The sequence below is a fragment of the Mus caroli genome, chromosome 12 (genome assembly GCF_900094665.2).
Source record: "Mus caroli chromosome 12, CAROLI_EIJ_v1.1, whole genome shotgun sequence".
Classification (NCBI taxonomy): Eukaryota; Metazoa; Chordata; class Mammalia; order Rodentia; family Muridae; genus Mus; species Mus caroli.
This window is the reverse complement of record NC_034581.1, coordinates 86162509-86181028: the sequence shown is the minus strand read 5'-3', so window position 1 is coordinate 86181028 and position 18520 is coordinate 86162509. Positions and strand designations below refer to the sequence as shown.

Here is an 18520-nt window from a genome sequence, read left to right as displayed (position 1 = left end):
TATTAAAAAATATGAAGGAGACATAGGTGATGGAAATGGACAATATAAAAAACTACTTAATAGCAAGCTGAAGATCCTTCATGGACACCACCGCAATGCAACCATTTGAATATATACCCCAAATATCACAGTTGCAATAAACTGATATGAGAGCATGCAAAAACAAAATGGAGAAGGGTCACAAAAATCACCTGATTGATTGAAAATCACTCAGGTTTTATAGAAATCATTTGCTTATTTGGAGAAAGAAATGAGTTTAATATGCTTAGCCTAGTTCAGAGGATCCCTCTCAAATTAGAAAAAAAAAAAAACAAAAAACAAAACCTATGGCTTTACAAAAAGGAAATAATTTTTAGTGCTAAAAGTCTATTAGAATCTACTTATGAAAAGAAATTCATTCAAGGTTGTTTTCTCTTTAAATAGTCATCAGACATTTTATTTTCAAGAGCTAATATCGTTCTTAAATATCTGCAATTTTATTACTTAAAAAAAATGTAGCCTATATGGTAACTAAAAATATTTAAAAAAAAAAAAAAAACAGACCAGAACTCCCTGAAACCTATGTGTTGTATCCTAAATCAAGCAAAATGTCATTTTGATGAATATTTCCAACCCATGGAAAAATTAAATGAAGCCATTTAAAATGTATTGCAGTTTAAGTCGATGAAGCAGAGGGACTAACAATAATACACATGTTAAGCAGAAGGAACAAAATACTAAGTCTTTTAAGTAGACCCTGAAAAAGAATACTTTATCTAGGAATAGCACAAAACAAGGTTCTGTTCAAAATGGCAGCAACCTCATTTGCTTTGCTCTCTAAAACCAAGTCACAAAATATGCTTATGAAGAATAGAAGTACCCATTTGTGTATGATAAACCCAGAAAGCATCTGCAACTCCAAGTCACAGAACACTGAAGAAGTCATAAAGACCTAAAAACAGAAAAAGTAAACCCCATATGCCTGTCCAGGGGGCTAGCAATGGAAAGCAGGCATGATTTGCTCTGCAGAATTCTAGCTAGGCTTGGGATTGGACTCATTAGTGCAATTACTGAAGAAGAGGAAAGTGGAAAGAGGTGAATTGAAAGTGTATTGATCAAAACTATTGTATTGTTTTCTTGTTTCCATCCATTGCCATGTCCAGAGCTTGTGGGAGACAGAAAGTACACGCCCTGGAAAAGAGCCTTGGTGAGGCCTTAGTGCAGGCAGCACAGAACCTCTGGTGGGGATCAAGTGTAGAGATTGAGTTGTGGAATTGTTGGACTCTACTCAGAAAGTGCATAGTCTACCCATAAATCAGAACCTACACAACCCAATATAAAGCCGGATGACCACATGATTTGTCTGTAGACATCACTTGAACTACTCTTAAGCCTGTGTTGGTGAATATCAAGCCCTAAAAATCCTACAAACTTAACGAAGTTAAAGTTGCGGCTGGAGAGATGGCTCAATGGTTAAGGGCACTGACTGCTCTTCCTAAGGTTCTGAGTTCAAACCCAGCAACCACATGGTGGCTCACAACCGTCTTTAATGAGATCTGATGTTTCTTCTGGTGTGTCTGAAGACAGCTATAGTGTACTTAGATATAATAATAATATAGAAAAGTTAAAGTTGTTTTATTCACATGAATCCTAACGTGGTGGGCAGCTTTCACCTGTCCTAGAGCTACCTTCCGGAGCTTGTGGCTCCTGACATCCTCGGGAAAGACACTAGGATGGAAGACCCTGGGAATCTAACTGCTAAGTTCTGTGACAGCTCCAGCCCATTGTTCATGAAAAGTTTCAGACATCGATGGTGGCCACTAACTTATCTGCAGCTCTAACATGTATGACCTGATTCTTATATCACCTTCAGGTTTTGTTTTAATTAAAGTTAATTTCAAATTCAAAAGCTAACACTGGTCACCCATGTATACACCATCTTTGGCTCAAGGCTGTTCTAACCACTGAGCCTCTGGGAGGTAGTAATTTCTGGATCATTCCGGCTTGTCAGTTATATTGGTGAATGTCACAGGGCCAGCTATTCAATAGTTTTGTAATAAATCATTGATGTATAATCAACAGTATTGTGCCTCCCTCACAAATGTTTGATTTCAGACATTTCTTCTGTTCTCTGAGAACTGCTCTGCATTTTCTTTTTGCCTAAAAATAATTGTTGAGAACGTTTTTCTTCCTAATAACAACAGTGGAGAGTGTCTAATATGTTTCATAGAAATGTAACTGCAAACTCATCTTTTTCTCACTATTACCTGATGGTTAATTTCTGGTGTTCACTGAAGCAATTTTTGTAAATTAATGAAAATATGAAATACTCTATAGAAAATTTCATAGCGTGTCAGTTGAAAGCAAATTATCTAGGAAGCCTTTTAAAGGAGTCAGGTTGGCAAATGTGTCTCATATATTTTGTGAAAGGATATAATTCTGATTTAAAGGTCTATTGAAAATATTTATTCGTATTTGACTACAAATGTATAGTTTAATCTGTTTGTGATGTGTCTTGTTTTCAGTATTTAGATTCTGAGAATATTAATTTTTGTTTGAGCTCCCTTATGGTTTGTTTCGTTCTTGTCCTAGAGTACCCGAGTGGCCTTGGACCATCTGGAGTCTGTGCCTGAGAAACTGAGCCTGCTAGAGGATTTCAAAGACTTCAGAGTGAGGAAGAGTTGGCTTGTCTCTTTCGTTATTTTTGTCTGAGTTAGAACACTTGACATCTTCCTGATGTGCAAGAAAACTTATGGGAAGGGGAGGAAATTCTGAAAAACACTGGGGACCTTTAACAATGCCACCTTCCCAGAGTTCACTGACATTTGTGAAGTCAGGACTGAATATAGCCAAACTTTTGTATTAACATAACATAGGAAAATAGAAACATCTATCTGACCATTAGAAATGTACTTCAGCTGTAATGACAATCTAGAAGATTCTAAGAATTCGAGAGGGGGGGGTGTGACACAGTCACAACAGTAAAACAGAGGTACATTCTGTTTTAGGGATACCTCATTTCATGGTTATTCCTCTACCGTGGCATATGAAATCAAGTTCATAATAGTTTAGAGTTAATTTCTTCATCTGACCCATGAGGTTTGCAAGTGTCCAGTGTAACCATAGCAAGGCATAGCTTATTGCAGTATCAACATACTAGATATAAATAAAAGATCAAAGCTAAATTGATACAGGGCTCATGTTGTGAACATGTAGCCTCTTATTTCAAATTGGCCCTAAAAATTATTAAAAATATGACTTATATTTAGGTTCCCTTTGAATGTAGCATATGATTTGATTATACAGTTAAGTGGGAAACGTCAGCAAGCAACAACCTGGGTGTGTGGTAATCACCAGTATGATACAGATCTCGTACAAAAATACAGTGATTATTTTTGATGGTTCAATAACTAAACCGTTTTTTAAGCGTGATCTAAGCGTGATTTGACACACCCTGAAGCTAGACAGTTGCAGATAGGGTAAAACAAGTGCTCCTTGTTACTTTACTAAAGTGTTGATTTTCTCTCAAGATATAATTGTGTATTTACAGTTTGAATCCCTGTCAGTTAGGAAACCAGTATACAGGACCGTGTTACTTCCCTTCTTCCTTATATGACCCACTATCCACCATCATTACTTTTCTTTCCTCTGTAGGAATAAGTGTCATTCAGATGAATGGAGGATGCTAATCTTAGACCAGGGCAAGCCTATGGAGTTAGGCTTCCAGGAACAGCTCTCTCACTCATCCTCCAGGGCTCTTTCTGAACAGGACGGTTATGAGAGTGGCTCAGAGTGGCGTTCTCTTACCAGAAGGTCTATTATTGTTACTCATAGTCTAGCAATTGGCTGTAAGCCTGGCTTATACATGCACAGACTCCAATATGAGGATACACTTAAATTGAATTTTTCTGGGTGAATGTGTTTTCAGGTTCAGAATTGTACTTTCTGATTCATTAAAAGTGAAACCTGTGTCCTGAAAACAGACATAATTGGTAGCTAGTTTTGTTATCGCACATAGTAAGCATTTTTATAATTATAATATAGATATTATTTCACAGTGTAGCAAACAGCAAGAAAAACAAAATATATTGTGTTTTTTAATATTGAGATATATTTTTCCTACTTTACGTAAAAGGAAATTGAAGCTTAGAGTATATAAGTTAGCTTTGAGGGAGATCTAATTTGTCTCTTCTTTACACTGTTCCCTCTATCTTGAAACCCAGTCTACATGTCTTGTGCACCTGAAAGCCATCTATACAGCTTCAAATAAAATAGCTCATTGAAATCACTTTCATGAAATATCTAGATACAGCCTTAACTTAAAATATAGAAATACCAATATCATTAAACATAGATTATATTTACATGTGCACACATACATATACATGTATACATACACATATCCATATATGTATACACATTAGGTACCTATAACTTTTTATAACTCAGAGTGATGTAAGCAAGAATTCAATGACCTATGTGTTTGTCTAAGTTCAAGTTCTTGTCCCAGATGGCTGAATGTCTCAGGGAATACTTAGCGTAAACTGAACGCCATGAGTACTACCACCCGTCTGGGTCCTTCCCATGCTACCACCACAAAAATGAACTCTGCAAGTGTACTTGTTGATAGTCCCAGAGTTGTGACTGCATAGAAACTCTGTCCTATTTTGATACGCTTGACTTTATTCTTGCTTGAGTGTGGTGCATCCTCTTGCCCTCCTCCTGTCTCTTCCTCTTCTCTTAACCCCATTTTGGGAAGAGAAAAGAAAATGTGTTTGTCTCTGTCATCTGTGTTTACACATCACTTACTTGATACGGTGGAAAGGATGTGGCACTGGGTTCCAACCTAAGTCTGCCACAGATCTGGCCAAAGCAGTCATAACTTCATGGGCCTCTGGCTCTCTTTCCTTTTCCCTTTCCTCATGAAAATGAAAACCTTGCAACTGGAATTCCAATTCTTCTTCCTGCTTGGACCATCAGGGAGATGAAAGGTCTTTGGAAGTATTTCAGACTCTACCTACCATAGATTACTGTACACACCAAAATCATTAGCCCTCATTTTCTTCCAAGTTGTCCCCCAAATATTAAATGTCTAAGTGATTATCACAACTAATTGCCATGTTCCTTCTTTCCCCTGAAAATGAAGGGAAAATTAAAAACAAAACAAGTTCCTGAACATGTTGCTTTCTTAATTTCTTTGTTTTCTGAATTTGTATGAGTATGAAGACCAATTAAATATTTAATTTAAAAATGTATGCAATCTATGCACCTTCCCCAGCTGTGGAGCAATTGGTAATTGTTAGCAGTTGGACAGGGTCAGTTTCTCACACCCATCTTACCACTGTAGCCAAGGACAGTGCAGCCATTCTTCCTATTTTCTTGGTCATCTCTTTTTTTCCTATATGTATCGTTCTAAATACTGACTGCAGTTACCTTCCCATATGTCAGTATTTCCTTACCCTAATTTCAATCCCTGGTTTGTTTGTTTGTTTGTTTGTTTAATGACTGTGAGTACATTGTCGCTCTCTTCAGATACAGCAGAAGAGATGATCAGATCCCATTACAGATGGTTATGAGCCACCATGTGGTTGCTGGGACTTGAACTCAGGACCTCTGGAAGAGCAGCCATTTGCTCTTAACAGCTGAGCCATCTCTCCAGCCCCTTCAATCACTGAGTTATCTTTCATCTACCAATTTTCAACCCTTTGTTGCTTTTTTTCCAGGGTTCCTGCAGTTTATCTGAGAAAACTGATGGCAGATACTCTAAATACAGTCTACACGGAGATTCTGTTCAACAGCGCCGAGATGACACCAAGCCCAGAATCAAGAGCTTTAGGGTAATATTCCTCATATTCTTTTCGGGGTTCAGGATGCTTGGACCATTAACCATCTTAAAGCCCATGACCTGAGAAACAACCTCGGCAGTGTTTGTGTTGGCATGCTTGGGAAAGAGAAGGTTCCATTTGATATATAAAATAAGTTTTCAATTCCATAAGCATATGCAGAGATGCGGCTTTGAACTTTGTAACCCTTAAGTCCATGCTATTGTTATGATAGCATGTTGTCTATCTGTGGAAATTAATGCCACCTACAAAATCCTGGGTTGAGAAAACCCTGGTCACTTGGTCAAAGATATTGCAAATGATTGCCCAGCTTCATGGATAAAACAAGTGGCTCTCAGCATTCAAGTCCCCTTGAGGTCCAGTATCCTGTGCTATTAGCCTGTAGCCTTGGAATATCTAAGTACTCTCTTAGGTGGGCAAATTCCACACTAGGACTTCTGACACATAAGTGTAACCAGCACACAGGTGCATGAGAACATTTGATTGTATTGACAGAAAGTGTACCATTCCCTATTTCTGCCCCAATATCTAATTCTGGGCAGACAGCTGAACCCAGTTGGCCCTGAATGATCTTAGCCCAGAACCAAGTATATTGACTTGAACATTGTGACATTCAGGCAGGGTAATTTTTGTTGTAGGAGCTATATTATGCATTATAGGATGGTTGGCAACATCCCTAACCTCTAATCAGTTTAGCATCCCCCTTGGTGCCAATAGCACACCCACACCCAAATTGTGGTACCCAAAAGGATCTCTAGGATCTCCTGCATGGCCAAATTACTGCCCCAATACACACACACACACACACACACACACACACACACNGAGAGAGAGAGAGAGAGAGAGAGAGAGAGAGAGAGAGAGAGAGAATGAGAATGTTGCTTCATAGAGAATCCATTTATAGTCAGAGGTGTACTTATATTACAAAAAAGTCTCTAACTTACATACATTAATCTTAATAAATTTTCATTATACTGTATGCATTCACTTACTGCAGCCACGTATAATTATCCCTAAGGAGCCTCCTCCTCCCTCCTAATAGAATCACATAGAATACCCCGTGGATAGAGAGGTGGCGCTTGTCTCAGAGAACCCTCCTGAGATTAGTTGCGCTGCATTATTGATGCCCCCACAAGTGGGAGAATTTCTCATGATTCTGTTACTTTTTAACCAGTTTTAAAGTTAGAATTATTAGCTCTAGTGGTAACCTTTATGTCTCATATGACAGTTTTTAAATCATCTTCCAACATTCCTATAGAGTCCCATACACTCTGAATTCTTCATTTCTCCTTTAATAGAATGTGATATGTAGGCAATGGGCGTGAGTGGTAATTACTAATTATTGAGTATGTTAGAACAGATGCTTACAGGTACTCTTTGTTTTTTATGAAGCCATGCCTACTCCTTATAGCAGCTGTCATATTCACAGTTTCTGGACTCCTATATTACTAATGAAAGGAAGGTTACAGAGCGATTAAATGTTTCAATCAGTATTTAAAATGAAGTCTACTTACATACAGTATTCAATGTTCTTGACCATTATGCTATTATTGAATATGTTTGGACTTCATATCGTTCAATGTCACAGAATGTAGGACTATCTTTTAATGTGTTGTAAAAGTTTTCTCCAACACCACATGATTCTATTGCATAGCCTATTACCAGTTTATCAGAGGTCTAGATAGACATTAAACATTTAAAACATTATTTCCCAATGCAGCATGATTTGCTACCCGGTGAATCTGTGCTATCTGCTGGTGTCAAACTGCTGTAAATCAGTGCAATTTTCATAATAGCATTTGGCAAAGGCATGAATGTTTAACATGTGCAGCCAGTAACTGCATAGTTCTGGGAGGGTTGTGTTTGCAGCTGAAGGCAAAAGCAGTCCTGTGTCTGAGGGGGTTAAACTTTGGTAATATGAGGAAATCAGCTTGAGAGCTTTGGAAATAGACATTATAAGTGCAGCAGAGGCCCACAACATCAGCTGTCGGATGCCATGTTCCTGAATTAATCCTCTGTAAACATTTTCACATTACTTATCCATCCTTATGATGAATATAGAGATCATCACCAAATTCAGCAGATGCCTACCCTAAATAATGCAGTAGCCTGACTGTTTGGTGAGACTGTCTTGCCAGTTATGGACACCAGTAGTCACTTTGGCAATGAATTATGTAAAGAGACTGAAAGAAGTAGCCTGTGATAGTTAGATTTTAGTCAACTTGACACAAGTTAGAATCACTTGACAAGAGGGAACCTTAATTGAGAAAATTCCTGTCCTGACTAGTTTTATGTCAACTTGACACAAGCTAGAGTCATCAGAGAGGAGAGAACCTCAATTGTAAAAGTGACTCCATAAAATCTATAGGCTCTTGGCAAACCTCTAGAACATTTACTTAATTAGTGATTGACGTGGGAGGGCTCAGTTCATCATAGGTGGGGCCACCCCTTTGCTGCCTTTCTTGGTTCTTTTCTTTCTTTCTTTTTTCCTTTGTAGTTCATTAATTTATTTATTAAGATTAAGTGTCCCAGTTGCACCCCCCCCCACAATGAGTGAAGTGCTTGCTGTGTAAACATGAGCTTCTGAGTTCAGATTCCCAGTGCTCACAAGCACACAGGTCCTGGGTTCTTCAAGAAAGCGGGCTAGGCAAGCCAGTAAGCAGGCCCTGCTCCATGGCATCTGCAGCAACTCCTGTGTCCAGATTCCTTTCCTGCTTGAGTTCCTGCCCTAACTTCCCTCGGTGACTTTTACCCGCAAGTGTAAGAGAAAATCAACCCATTCCTCCCAAAGCTGCTTGAACCTAATCAAGAAAAAGCCAGTGCCGGAGCTTGATAGCCAGACTCATTTGTAACATGCTAGCTAGGGTTTCTTTTGTGCCTCACTGTAGGGTGTGGTTGTACAGTGGGGATATGGCCCATAAATCTAAAAATATTTACCATTGACCTGTTTAAAACAAATAAATAAACAAACAAACAAACAATTCCTAACTAGAAAAAGGAAAACTTCCTTCTAGTCTTTTATACGCTGTAAACTGTTTTTCTTTGTCAATGAAATAAGTCCTTCCCAAGCTTTTGGGAAGTCATTCCTCTCATTTTACATTGTGTGTTATCTCTGTGCGGGGAATGTTTTTAGGCCCACGTTTCTGTTGTGTGCTGTCTGTGCCTAGAATGTTTCTAGGCACACATGACTCAAATTAGCCTTCAGGGAGCTTCCGTTCTAGTTGGAACTCAGAGAATGTTCCCATTTGTTATTCTTTGGAGTCCCGCATTCAATGAACATTAGTTTTTACTAATAGATTACAAACCCATAGCAATTTGAATCCTTCTCTAAACAGTGATGGTGCAGACGACCAGCGACGGATGCAGCAGAGGTGTTCCTAATCAACTTGGCTGGGACTTAGGACAGAAGTGTCAGGTCTTGTGAAAGATGCTTGAAATGACAAGGTGCAGGGAAGAGTTTTGTTCTCGTCTTAATTTGGAAGAGGTGATTTGTTGGCATCTCATTTGCAGAGTCCTGTATTGCTGTTGACAAAATAAGTGTTGGGATGGCAGGACTATGCTGGCATCTGCCTTCTCTCATGTTCTTGCTGTAGCGTAGGAAAACCGTGCAGCATGTGAGATGTGTGAGCGTACCCTTGCAGCGGAAGAAGGGTGAGCAGGGAGGAGGCGAGTCAGACTCCCATTCGGGCCAGGGCCAGAGCTCCCCTCCTGTTCACTCCAGTGACTACCAGCAGTATCAAAAGATCCAGCTTCTAGAAACCTGTCGAGAGGATGAGCAGCCCCGTATGCCCCATTTTAAGAGCGTGATGTAATATAAAAATATGATAATATAATCTTGTGCTAAGCTGAACAAGCTCACGGAACAGAGCCTGATCTTGACGTCTATATTTAGAATTCAACTCCAAGCCGAGTCCAGCACACTCTCCCTGATTCTCTGTAGACAACAGAGGCGGTTCACGGCCTCTTTTCCATCCAGCCTAATTGAGTTTCTGTAGGAAATGCAGTCTTCCTCACTGTCCCAGCTGTTTCAAATAGAACAGAATGTCCACAGCGAGCCAGTAACACAGCATCGCTAATCTGAATTCACGGAGGATCGTGGTTTGCCCGGAAAAAAATAAATCTCCATTCATTACCTTTATCCATACTAAATATATGTTTTTAATTAACATTGGGATTTTTTTTTGGTAAAGTCACAGATGGCATAGGCTTTTCCCATTCTTCCTCTTTCTGAAAAGAAAACCATGGTTTTTTAACCTACTAGCTGAAGAACTGTGTGGAGCTCCTATTTGAAGAAGCAGATGTTTTACAGGATTAGAGGAGTGAGGTGACTGAGTGTTGATGATGACTTTTGAAGGGGAAGGTATTGTGAAGGAAAGGCAGTTTGCCGAAGCCCTTCACAGTGTTTGTACGATGTACGTAAGCGTGTGTGTGATATAAGTCCCCCAGCTTGCTCCTGAAAGTCATTTCCCCCTCATTGAATCTCTCTAATTTGTTTATGCCTTGCTCGTAGCAATTAATGGCATTCGGCACTTTGCCAGGTCAGCTATTTTTGACTTAAATCTGCAACAGCAGCTTCTAAAACATGCTGTGCACAACTCCTGCTGTAATTCAAGGCTGTAGGTGATGCATAAACATTTCTGTTTTCATACTCTAAAATATATCACTGGTGCGTGATTCATGCAATTTCCTAGGCATTGCTTAGGGATAGTGGGAACAATCATGGCAGAGGGTAAGGGAGCAGTGACCTTGTTATCCCTGGTATACCATCGATAGCCACCTTTCCTCATCTTTGATGAGAAAATAAATATAAATTGCTATGCAAATATATGTCCCTCAACCCAGCCAACATGTCTCTCTTGGGTGGAGTGGAGGCAAGATGTTATGAACAGATAGAATACAACAGTGAAAGGGTAAGTGGATGGGGAAGATGCAGCCATGCCCTCTGCTGTGTGACCTGGCATTTTAGCCCAGATGCTGTCTGCCTCCATTTTGACCCCAGAATAAAGAGCCAACATACATAATAAATTGGTGGTTGTATTCTAAGTTCAGACAGTGTAAAAGTCTAACAAAAGTCTAATTGGTGTTTTGGGTTTTTTTTTCCCCCAATAATACTTGTGTGAAACATCCCAAAATTTGTTTGGAAATCAAATCATGTGGAAAATGAGTCATTTTATTCCTTTAACTTCTCAGACTTACATGCTGTTATGTTCAACAACTTGATTTTATCCTGCTCTTAAAAAGCTAAACAAAAGGGCTTAAAAAAAAACAAAAACAAATTAAACTGGTGGTCTTTTTTCTTAATCCGAAAAGAATTATGCATCAGAAGTGATAACTCAGTCAAACATATTAATTTCTTTTATCCCTTTATAGCTTTATTCTACATAACCCCATTTCCTTAGCATGGAATATAAAATTTTATACAACTGTCAATAAGGAAATAATGTTTACTAATATCGATAGAAAACTTCTGAAAGAGCCATCACATGGTCATACCTAGCACAGTTTTTCTTGTTTTTGTTTATGTTGTGGTTGTTAGTGTTTTGAGAGTTCCATACAGTGCTCTTGGACCACATTCAGCCCTGCCCTACTCTCCCAGGTTGACCTGCCCTTCCCAGCCCACTCATGGAGTGGAGTCTGTAGAAGAGTATTTTCATCAATCTGTTACTCTAGTGATGAACACTGCTTGAGGTTTACAGTAGTGAGTCAGTTTAGATTTCCAGTAGAAAAGATGGCCTACCTAGTAGGGATATCTTCTGTTCAGACTGGTTCACATGATAAAGACTTAGTGGTGAAGGGACTTAGAGGTGGTCTTGTTCACCCCTTAAGTATAGTTACCCCCGTAAGCCCCACACTTACACAGCCTAGGCAAAGGATTGCAAGTTCAAAGCAGCCTGTGCCACAGACTTTTTCAACAAAGTAAAAGGAGAGAAAAGGATGAAAGAGAACTTGCAGCTGTAAAACTAGCAATGCCCTACATGCTGAGCGGATTTTAATTTCAGTGTATCATACGGTGCTATCATTCCCTCACTACAGGGGACACATGGTGGTTTGTGGGTGGATGGTGGGTAGGTGAGCCGTTGTGATAATCAAGGACCCACCCTCGTGATTAAAGTCAGGAGTAGGAGAAGAGAAAATTGAGAGGCAAAGTGCAAACTCTAGGTGAACTGTCCAGTTTGAACTTCCCAGTGAGAATGCAATTTATGGAGGAAGAAGGTCGACTCTCTGGAATGCTGACGGAGCGGCAGGCCTTCATATTGGGCTGGAAATAGAGCGCACATTATTTGACAAAAGAAGTTTAAGAAAACATCCTGTGACAGATCCAGAAATACATCTTTTTCCCCCCTTTTTCTCCAAGGGAGGAGATTGATAAAAACTTCAAAATTAAATGTATCACTTATAAACTCTGAACTAACTGGGCTCCTGGGAGAGAAGTATTTGGTGTGCATTGTTACATATTAATCATTAAATATCACTTTAGCAGAGGAACCGAGTCAAGTTGGAGCAGCTTTTAAGGAACTACTTTCAATGTGAGTTATGAAAGAGAAGTGGACGAAGCCCAGGGAAAATACTAGAAAATGCAAGTCCTTTCATCCATTGAGCTGCTGCAGAGAGCTCTGGCTAACTGGGTTATTCAGACTTAGGACGGCAATAAAAACAGGCCCTTGTTTTAAGGATAAAAGGATTGTTAAAAAGCAGAAGCTGAGACTATTAACATTGCAAAGTATCTTCATTTTTAATAAATATTTTCTTCTCAGTACTAAAGTGCTCAAATAAGTAATAGGAATTTAAAAGCATTTAGGTTTTGATCACCTTGTAAGCTGGGTTTAAACTGAGAGTGCACAGACTGCGCAGCAGTAGAGGAGAGCAGGAGCAGTATAGGAATGCTCTAGCGTGGCAACTGTCCAAAGGAAGGAGGAGGCACTTATCTTTTGTAATTCAATTTGACTAGTTCATTTTGCTGTTTCTGTTTCAAGATGATATGGACAATTTTGACAATTTTTTTAAAGATTTTATTTTGTTAGTGTGTGTATATATGTGTGAGGGAGGAAAAAGGGGGGAGAGTGAGAGGTGAGAGAGAGAGAGAGAGAGAGAGAGAGAGAGAGAGAGAGAGAGAGAGAGAAAGAGAAAGTGTCCATGAAAGCCAGAAGAAGAAGCTCTGAATCTGGAGTTACAGAGGTTTTGAGCCACAGGACCAGGGAATTAAATTTATATCTAAACTCTTAACTGCTGGGTCATCTCTCTAGCTCCCTCTGACTGGATTTTGAAGGCATGAAATGTTCAAACTTAAAACTGTAGTTAAATCTCCATAGTTCTCACATGCAAAGAATAGAACTAAGGACACTCCAGTCACATGTAAACCCTGTGAAGTGAAGGGGCGGCACAGCAACTGAGCATCAGAGCATATGGAGCAGCAACCACCAGCAGAACCATAAGCTGTGGCCTGTATTCACAAACACCACCATTTTCCTTTCTCTCTTTTCTTATAATGGATGCCGTTGGCAGAAGAATCCATGAAGACCAGAGCAGCAGCAGCAGCAGCATCTGACTACAGCTGACTGACACTTTTAGACCAGTCCCCCAACGACAGCTCAAGTACATCCTGAGCTTTCCCCAGAATAGACATATGTTCTGGGTGATAAAAGTCATTTCAAACCTTTTATGATTGAAATTATAGCTATTATCTACCATGAGATGAAAGCAAAAATGAATAACACAGAGCTGCTTAGGAAATACCCAAATACTTAGAAATTAAACATCACATCATACTTGTACCTAAACCATGACAGCCCAAAGAAGCAAGACAAAGGAAGTTATAAATATTCATCTGTATTAAAGTGAAAACACACATTATCAAACTCTGTGAGATCAACAACTTCAATGGCATGTGGAAAATGTACCATCTAGTGATCTCACTTCCAGGAGATTAAAACATAAGCAAGCCTTTTGTAGCAATGGGTCTGCCACAAAGCTTTGCTTAGAGTAGGAAACACATCTTGAAGTAAGTCTTAAGTGTAGATAATAGAGTGTAAATAAAACTATGGTATATTGATGATGATGGAGCAAATACTCTCACAGACAGTGATACTAGGAGTAGCAGGAGGTTGGTGGAGATGTGTAATAGAGCCAGAACTTGTAATGTGCAATGACTTGGGGAACAAGAGGGAAACAAAAGGATCTATTTATATAAGTGTGTGTGTGTGTGCTTTTTATTTTGAACTGTTTGATTATTTGCATTTAAAATACAATATCTAACAAAAAGCTGGTGAAGATGGTCCCGAGAATGCCAGTGAATGTATCAGGTAGTAATGTTCTGTGAGGCCTCACTGCATGGCGGACTGTATTTGCGACATCTCCGTAGACCACCTCACCCACAGTTGCTTGATATGGAATCATCAGCCTTCTTGACACCAGCTGTTCTTAGCCAGTCCTTTGATAGAGGTTTTAGATGATAATCCCACCTCATTGTCACCCTTCTGTTTATAAAATGTTATCGTATGCATGTGATATTGAAGAAGTTTAACCTTGAGGCTGGAGAGCTGGCTCAGTGGTTAAAAGCACTAGCTGCTCTTTCAGAGGTCCTGAGTTCAATTCCCAGCAACCGCATGGTGGCTCACAACCATCTGTAATGAGATCTGATGCCCTCTTCTGATGTGTCTGAAGAGAGCTACAGTGTACTCATATACATAAAATAAATAAATCTAAAGAAGAAAAAAAGAAAAGAAATTTAATCATGAAACCAGCAACATGGCTCAGCAGGTTGGGGCCTTTGTTCTGGCCTGACAGTATGCGTTCAGTCTGCAGATTTCACACAGGGAACAGGCGAGAGCCAGCTGTGCAGGTCTGTCCTCAGCCTCCACACACAGCAGCAGAGGCTCACACCTGTGTGTGCACACAAGTATTTAATTTAAAAACCATAAATCTCAAGTCATAAGTATAGCTTGTGGCCACCCCTAGATGTCACTGTAAACATTTTGGCAGGTTGAGAATGCTACAGCCTCAAGCACACCAGGCCTCCCTCAACTCCTTCCACGTTGCTCCGCACTCCCTGCCTCTCCCTGGTGTCATTGTTTAGCTATACTCAAATAGTTCTTGAACATCGTCTCCAAGGGTCATCTGCTTTGGCCTCAATTTTTATTGTCTTTCTTTCTGTTACTTACTGTTCTTAGAGTGCTTACCGTGCTCCTAGTTACGCCATGCTTCATGCAGTTTATTTGTTCAATGAATGCCTTCCTCCTTTGGAAACCTGAAAGTTTACTGACCATATGCCCCAATAATCTTATTTGTTATTGGCCCAGCCTATAGTACATTCTATGCCCTAATTATTCTGAATGAATGGAGGATGGAGAGCAAAAATGATAACAAATAATTTGAAAAGAATCATTTTAAAAATTGCAGCTTCACTGCTTATTTAAGTATATCAAAGTATCTATTTTTAATCAATTTAAACAATGCAATGGTTTAAAGTTATCATCTAATAGTTGAGAAGGACACATTTATGCAGCTTAGGAAGAAAGAGACCTATTATGTATATTTTTAAATAAATATTTGTTGGATTTATATAATTATATTAATCATACAGAAAATCATACAGCCTGGTAAAATTCACTTTAAACATCAAATTGTTTCTATTGACCCGAGGTCTCCACCTAAGAATGTGTCATAAGGGACAGACCTAAGTATGGGAAAGCTTACATATTTAAAGGTATTTCTTACAGTGTTATTTAGGGAAGTAAAACCCTGGACACCATCTAAGTGCCAAGCAAAATAATGGCTTAGGAAAGCACAATGTGCCCAAAGGCTGCTATATGGGTAACACTGAAGTTGGAGATTGGGACAATATGATGACTTTCAAATGTTGACAACTAAATGCAAAGAACACAGGGTTTGACAAGTGTGTATGTTTCTAAAGCCTTTTTATGTGGTGGAGGAAGGGGAGGGCTGGAAAGAAGTATGCCGCATGACAATATGTGATTTCTTCTTCATATATGTGCCTTAGCACATCATGTGTTTTGTTTTATGCAGTGATCATTATCCCTAGCCCATGTGTGTGCAATGTAGCTTGCATAGGAAGGCCCAGTTCGCAGTCAGTCCATTCTCATGACTCTTCCCATGTACTCTGTGCTGCTCTTTCGCAGGATGACCGGCCCTTTTCTGCTGGTTCCCACGCTCACGGACTAGATCACTCCTCCTCTTGCCAGGACCACAGTCGCTTCCTGTCTAGTCCACAGTTTTCACACTGTAAGTAATAAAGTCTTCTACCAGTTATTAAATTGGATTTTTTTAAAACGTAACTCATGGGGAAATTAAAGTTTAAGGCCAGGACATGATAGTAATATTCATGCTAAAGTCTGAGAAATGTTTCATTATGAATCAAAAAAAAAGTCCCCCAAGAACACTTCTGATATTACCTAACTCCATGAAAAACATGGAATTTTTGTTTTAGAAGTCAAACTTTTTAAAGAAAATTTAAAGTCAATCATCCATGGTTAAATAAACAAAGGGTTCATTATACCCACTTTGGGGTTTAAAGGTTGTTAAACTGTAGAAGAACAGACAAAGAAAGTTATTTTGTAATAAAGTGGAAATCATAAAAACAGGAAGTTTTTTTGTATATGACTATTCAGAAATATGTATTTGTACAAAGAATAAGGATACATATATAACTTCACACTAAATTTCACTGTTTATTCCCTGTTAGAACAGTAAAATGATGTTGTGGTTCACTAGGCCAGGATCCAGTTACAGCATCCATTTCCTCCTGTCCCTCTCCAGTGGTCCTCGTCCCGTGGGCTAGGGGCTATGCATTATACCTGAAGAAGGCATCAGCTATGGATTTAGAGATGCTTTCTATTTTAATACCCCAAACTCAGTACAATTTTAAATAAATCTTAGAATAATAAGGATATAGATGGGTTTTTATGATGTCAGTGACTTTTTCTTGACTGCCTTTCTATTCCCTCTACCACAGAGTAAACGGAATGAATGAGTATTGTCTGCTGTGCTAACCATTGCTTCCCTAGCCTCCCACATAATACTTGAATCATATTAAAAGCCCAATTAATGTTCAATTAAATTAGGTAGATGAATATACAAGTCCTTTTTTGAAGTCTACTTTTATCTAAGCTATTGGCATTCAAATATTATTTAATAGATTCTAATTTGCATAATAATTTAGTTCTTCAATTTATCATGGGCCTGGAGGGTTATACATTAAATTTGATAATTCTGTCATTTAAAATAGCTAGTCTACTATAAAATAATATACCAAAATAAGTCTTAAAAGAAGTAGGTCAAATCCAAAGGTGATATCTCTCGTTTTTGCTTATTTATATTCATGGATTCATTTAATAAATATTTATCAGATTCTGACAAATGGTTTGGTTTTCATTATATCATAATTATTTCATTGCAAAAAGTAAGCATTTTTTCCTTTCCATCTTAATCATTTTACCAAGTGATTTTGTATATCTGTAAATTCCCTGCTATTCTGATGTTGCGCCCTCTCTCCAATCTGAATGACATCTCAGTTGGATATGGCATCACAGAATCTGGTGTGGGCAGAGTTGTGTCTTTCACATTAAGCAGTGTAAAGGTTTCCTCAGGATACTATTGGCCAGTAAGGAAGGAACTGAGTACCTCAAAACATTAGAATTCCCACCTGCTGGTACCCTAAAACCAGTGCTAACAGGACCAGGAGTCAAGCAGAGCAGCCATTTTGCTACTGCCACTTGTTTGCTGAAGTTGTCTCCTAAAAGGAAATGGTTAGAAGACGTGAAGTAGGAAATATCAAGGTGGTAGGAATTACATTTTATATTATAAAAGCCATTCAAGGAGACTGCATTTTGCTTTTGATTGTACCATCTTGTGACCAGCCTTGATCATTTTTCTAACTAAGATAGATTTCTCATGAGCAGACATGGGTTTCTATTCAAATATAGTGGTTCAAAAGTAAATAAAATCAATAACTATACTGAAAGTTAACCTTGCAATATATATAGTCTGAATGAAGGAATTCTTTGTCACTATCTGTATTGTAGGATGTAAAAAAAAGTTAATTGAATTCCTTCGATGATTAATTGAGGTTTTTGTTTTACTCTTTATATTGACAAATTTATATTTATAATTTTCTTACCATGGTTATCCCCCTTTCTCAATACTTTTCAAATGCATTTATCACTGTCTGAATACTTTTGTTTTTGTAGTGGATTAATTCAACTTAAAGAAATTGTCCCCTAATTTCTCCTTTTACTATATCCCCAAAATTCAAAATTGCCAGGCCCCACAGAGTAGAGCAGAGCCTCTGTCAAATAAGATAATTAAAGATGATATTCCCAGACCAGAGAGGACACTGGAGCCAGAGTCTACAAAGAGGGAATACAGGGTAAACAGTTTCAGGATCATAGAATATTCTTGACATGAAGATCAAGAAAACTAGACTTGGGGAATAAAATCTAGAAAAACACAAAGTAAAACAAGTGTGGCCAGGGGAAAGGATGGGACAGTAGAAGAGAAAAGATGAGGTAAGAAAACCAAGAGCTGCCAAGATGGTTCAAGTGGGTAAAGGCACTTGCCAAACCTGAGTTCAGTCCCTGGACCCACATGATGGATATAAAGAACAGCTGCTCATAAGCTTCTCGTTGGCCTCCATATGCATAGCATGACATCTGCATCCCTCTCCCTCTCCCCCTCCCCTCCCC

The 18520-nt window shown here is 38.8% G+C and overlaps 1 protein-coding gene across 3 annotated transcripts in view; it reads left to right on the top strand.

Moving 5' to 3' along the window:
• Positions 1–18520, top strand: part of Cep128 (centrosomal protein 128) — a 339922-nt gene that overhangs the window by 315636 nt on the left and 5766 nt on the right. For all 3 annotated transcript variants that reach the window (XM_021179476.2, XM_021179475.2, XM_021179474.2), the window contains 3 exons: positions 2572–2649; positions 5703–5816; positions 15959–16061. In XM_021179476.2, the coding sequence (XP_021035135.1) occupies positions 2572–2649; positions 5703–5816; positions 15959–16061 (295 nt within the window). The remainder of the gene's footprint in view (positions 1–2571; positions 2650–5702; positions 5817–15958; positions 16062–18520) is intronic.